The sequence below is a fragment of the Herpailurus yagouaroundi genome, unplaced genomic scaffold, assembly GCF_014898765.1.
Source record: "Herpailurus yagouaroundi ecotype Mexico unplaced genomic scaffold, PumYag 187, whole genome shotgun sequence".
Taxonomy (NCBI): Eukaryota; Metazoa; Chordata; class Mammalia; order Carnivora; family Felidae; genus Herpailurus; species Herpailurus yagouaroundi.
This window is the reverse complement of record NW_024412418.1, coordinates 5630024-5635043: the sequence shown is the minus strand read 5'-3', so window position 1 is coordinate 5635043 and position 5020 is coordinate 5630024. Positions and strand designations below refer to the sequence as shown.

The 5020-nt window shown below is 42.9% G+C and overlaps 1 protein-coding gene and 1 pseudogene across 1 annotated transcript; both read left to right on the top strand.

Annotated features, from left to right (window-relative positions):
* The first annotated feature begins 289 nt into the window (after positions 1 to 289).
* On the top strand, positions 290 to 1216 carry LOC121043860 (olfactory receptor 4A47-like). The gene has a single exon (XM_040495859.1). It carries the CDS (start codon positions 290 to 292, stop codon positions 1214 to 1216), a length of 927 nt encoding a protein of 308 aa, XP_040351793.1.
* Positions 1217 to 2043: 827 nt separating this feature from the next.
* LOC121043954 (POU domain, class 5, transcription factor 1-like) lies at positions 2044 to 3168 on the top strand (annotated as a pseudogene).
* The last annotated feature ends 1852 nt before the right edge of the window (positions 3169 to 5020 follow it).

Genomic DNA, 5020 nt, shown 5'->3' with positions numbered 1-5020 from the left:
GGACACTTAGCCAACTGAGCCACTCAGGCACCCCTGTTCAGCTATTTTTATAATGGCACTTATTACTTTGTGATTATTATGTATGATATCACTGAGTATAGGAAACCATAGCTTATTCAACTTGGAAATCACAACATTGGTGAAGCATGTGACACAAACATCTATTTCCACATTCTTTTAATTGTTTGAATGAATAAAAGATTGATCTTCTAATGCATTTAAAAGTTCACCCCCTTGTTTTGTAGATCACCTGCTTCTAATATGAGAAGTCAGCTCCTATGCAGACTAGATGGAACCAAGGAGCAATGTCACTTACTTTGTCCTCTTGGGTCTCACACAGGCTCCAAAGGGACAGAAGGTCCTTTTGGTTATGTTCTTACACTTCTATATTTTGACCATAGTGGGCAATTTGCTCATTGTCATGACTATAACTGTCAGTAGGACCCTGGACTCACCTATGTACTTTTTTCTTGCTAGCTTATCGTTTATGGATGTCATTTATTCCTCTACTATTTCCCCTAGATTGATTTCAGACTTGTTGTTTGGGAAAAACACCATATCCTTTCAATCTTGTATGACCCAGCTGTTTACAGAGCACTTTTTTGGTGGATCAGAGGTCTTTCTTCTGCTGGTGATGGCCTATGACCGCTATGTGGCCATCTGTAAGCCCTTGCATTATTTGGTTATCATGAGACAGTGGGTGTGTGTTGTGCTCCTGGTAGGGTCCTGGGTTGGAGGTTTTCTGCATTCAGCCATTCAAGTTAGCACTATTTATAGACTCCCATTCTGTGGTCCCAATGTCATTGATCATTTTTTGTGTGACATGTACCCCTTACTGAAACTGGTCTGTACTGACACCCGTGTCATTGGCCTGTTAGTGGTGGCCAACGGAGGACTGATCTGCACAATTGTGTTTGTGCTCTTGCTCATCTCTTATGGTGTCATCTTGCACTCTCTAAAGAACCTTAGTCCGGAAGGGAGGCGGAAAGCCCTCCAGACCTGTGGTTCCCACATCACTGTGGTGGTCTTCTTCTTTGTGCCATGTATTTTCATGTATGTGAGACCTGCTAAGACCTTCCCTATTGACAAATCATTGAGTGTGTTCTATACAGTCATAACCCCCATGCTGAATCCCCTGATCTACACTCTGAGAAATTCTGAGATGACAAATGCTATGAGGAAGCTCTGGAAGAGAAATATATCTCTTAGTAGATAAATATATAACCCACCATGAGGAGACTTATTTTTCATTGGACCCCCTTTTTGAAGAATGCAGAAGTCTTAAAATGATTCTGATTTCCCCTTTTTCAAAGAACTTAAGTTAATTATAATTAAAGAAAGAACTGGATGATTGTGCTATAATAACAGTTTCCCTTGTTGCTAGAATGTAAGGTCCATAACATCTTGTAGATCTCTTCATTTAGAAATGTGTAATGCCTTTCTAGTAAAGAATCAATAATAGGTAATGAATAGTGAGGGATTATTTATATGATTACACTAATTCTTAATTAAAAAAATTTAAAAACATTTTTTTCTGAGACAGTATTATTTTTAGTAAGACTCTGTTAGTTAACTTCATTCTTTTTATATTATTTAAAACATTCATGCCATATAGACTTTTCTTTATTAATTTTTGGTTGCCTTATATAAAATATTGGTTAATACTTTTTACATAAGAAAAACTGAAGTGTAATAGGTAGTAAATAGTAGTAATGAAAACCTTACAAAATGAGATAAAGTGTAGAATAAATTTCCTATTTATCTCTGGAATAGTTTCCAATCCTTTTCCCCAAAGGCAGTTTCTTTAGATTCATTAGGTAATAATCTTTACAAATGCACATGTATTTAAATGTTTATATGTGAGTTTTTCTCTGTGTATGTAAATATTTCCTTTACTGTAGAATTTCTTTTTATAAATAAACTTTTAAGTTTGTAATAGTTTTATTGATTTATTTTTAGTGTTGTAATTGAAGTATAGTTGACATAGAATATTACACTAGTTTCAGGCATATATAACATTATGATTCAAGAATTATGTACAGTATGGCAGTGGGTGGGTTTGGGGAGGGAGGGAGGTGTTGAGCATTCCCTTGGAGAGCCCTCATTTTTGCAGGCCCCCAGGCTTGGGGCGCCTCTGTTTCCCGTGGCAGGGCACCTGGCTTTCACTTGGCATTGTTGCACCCACACGGTAGGGGTGGTGTGGAGATGATGGGCCACAGACCCGCTGGATTGACCCTGGGACCTTGACTGAGCTTCCAAGGCCCTTCTGATGGGTCAGGAATTGGGCCAGGTGTCGGGCAGGGCGCTAGGGTGTGGGGGATGCCCCGGTGCCTCCTACTGTGTGAGTTCTATCGGGGGATGGAGTACTGTGGACCTCAAGTAGGTGTATGGCTGGTGCCCCAAGGCAGCTTGGAGACCTCTCTTGGAGCCGGTCGCAAGCAGGGAGCCCAGGTAGAGAGAGCCAACTCTGAGGGCGTCTTTCCAGAGCAGTGCGCTACCCCGCCTGGGGCCCTGAAGCCTGACCAGGAAAAGCGGGAGCAAAACCCCGAGGAATCCCAGGAGGAAAGACCTGGAACAGTTCGCCAAGCTCCTGAAGCGGAAGAGGATCACTCTGGGATATACTCAGGCCGCAAAAGACCCTCTGCCATTTCTAGGCTCTGCCGCTCAGTTTCCAGAATGTGTATACGCCGCGGCGCTGCTGCAGAATTCGGTGGAGGAAGCTGACAACCAGGAAATCTACAGCAGACTGGCAAAGCGGGGACCCTGCGCACGCCCCAGAGACCAGGCGAGCAAATATGGAGGAGAGAGTGAGAGGCAGCCTGGAGGACACGTTCCTGCAGTGCTGGAAACCCAGCCAGCAGCACAGCGGCCACAGGGCCCAGCAGCTCGGGCTACAGCAGGATGTGGTCCCCGTGTGGTTCTGCAACCATGGCCAGAAAGGCAACAGATCAAGCAGTGACTGTTTCCAAGGAGAGACCGCTGAGGCTGCTGGGTCCCCTTTCTCAGGGGCACCAGTATCCTTTCTTCTGGCACCAGGACCCCATTTTGGTACTCCAGGCTCTGGGGGCCCCCCTTCACTACACTGTACTCCCTGGTCTCTTTCCCTGAAGGTGAAGCCTTTCCCTGGGGTCTGTCACCACTCTGGGCTCTCCCATGCATTCAAACTGATGCTGGCCCTTCCCAGGAATGGGGAGCAGAGGAAGGGGGAGAGCTATGGAAAGAGAGCCAGAGCCTTGGGATAGAGTTCTTCACTAAGAACGGATTGGGGAACACAAAGGGTGTGGGGGCAGGGAGTTGGGGGAGACTAGCTGGAGTGAAGGGGAAGTTCAAGGATACTCTTGTTTTTAATCCCCACATCACTCATCACTTTGTTCTTTTTTAAATTTTATTTTATTTAAAAAAAATTTTTTTTTCAACGTTTATTTATTTTTGGGACAGAGAGAGACAGAGCATGAACGGGGGAGGGGCAGAGAGAGAGGGAGACACAGAATCGGAAACAGGCTCCAGGCTCTGAGCCATCAGCCCAGAGCCTGACGCGGGGCTCGAACTCACGGACCGCGAGATCGTGACCTGGCTGAAGTCGGACGCTTAACCGACTGCGCCACCCAGGCGCCCCTCATCACTTTGTTCTTAAAGAAGCCTGGGACACAGTGGAAGAAAAGTGGATGTTATGAAATGCCCATGTAAAAGTGTAACTTCCATCTCTTACCCTACGGTGCTGCTACAGTATTATTGACTGTACTTCCTACGCTGTACTGTTCATTCTTGGGAGTTATTTATGTTATTATGGCCACTTTGTACCTTTTATCCCCTTCACCCATTGTGCCTATCCCTCCACCCTTCTCAGCTCTGGCAACCACCAGTTTGTTCTCTGTATTTATGAGTCTGTTTTTGCTTTTTGTGTTTGTTTTGTTGATTAAATTCTACACGTAAGTGAAATCAAATCATATGCAACATCTTGAAGATGTTCCACACCAGTCCATATAAATCCCTTAGTTTTTCTTGTACTCCATATTACTCACTTATAAGTATATATGAAAATAAACGTATTCATTCCTGTTCATGTCATTACCAACCTTTGTCTATGACACAGAGTTATTTTTTTGTTTATTTATTTTGGGAGAGAGACAGAAAGCATGAGCAGAGGAGGGTCAGAGAGAGAAACACAGAATCCGAAGCAGGCTTCAGGCTCTGAACTGTCAGCAGAGAGCCCGGTGCGGGACTCAAACCCATGACCTGTGAGATCATGACCTGAGCCGAAGTCAGACGCTTAACCAACTGAGCCACTCAGTTGCCCCCAGAGAATTTTATAATAGTTATTTTTTGGTAAATCTATGCAGGTATGAGGTTGTATGAGAGGAATTGTTAACATACATATTTGAATCAATGGTCATATAGTTAATTGTCAACATTCATAGTTATTGCCCAGCTGTCATCCTTGAGAGGGTGCAAACAGCCTGCTGCTCCCAGTCTGTGAGCATTCTTCTGCTACTTCTCAACAACCAGTCCCTGATAAGTATTCATGGCATAAGGCAACCTGAATGCATTGCAGTCATTCTCATATCATTGAGTTTGACTATCTTTCCCTTTGTTTAACATGATTTCTCTCTTTTTCTGTGAATCCTCTTAATGTCTTTTATCTATTTCTTATAATTGCGGATCTTCTCCATACTGATGTTAGTGTGTACACTGAGGAAATGCTCTCTCTTGCTGTTGTTTACGTAATTGTTATTTTTCTGACTTGTGATATGGTTTTGACGCTTGTATACTGTGTAGGATGCCTTTGGCTGTAAGACATGTTTTTATTCATTTAATACTTATTTTTAATTTTTATATCTTAAAAAGACTTTCCTTACTTCAATCATATCAAAATATTCTCCAACAAATTTTTGGCACTTAATTAAGTATTTTTGAGGCTGTATATCTTACATTAAGGCTTTTGCTCCTTCTTGAATTTATTTAGATGTGGTCATTAAAGAGGTATGGATTTGGGGCGCCTGGGTGGCGCAGTCGGTTAAGC

What these genes read in the sequence shown, in the direction of transcription:
- LOC121043860 (XM_040495859.1), top strand. Translation starts at nt 290, where the DNA reads ATGGAACCAAGGAGCAATGTCACTTACTTTGTCCTCTTGGGTCTCACA.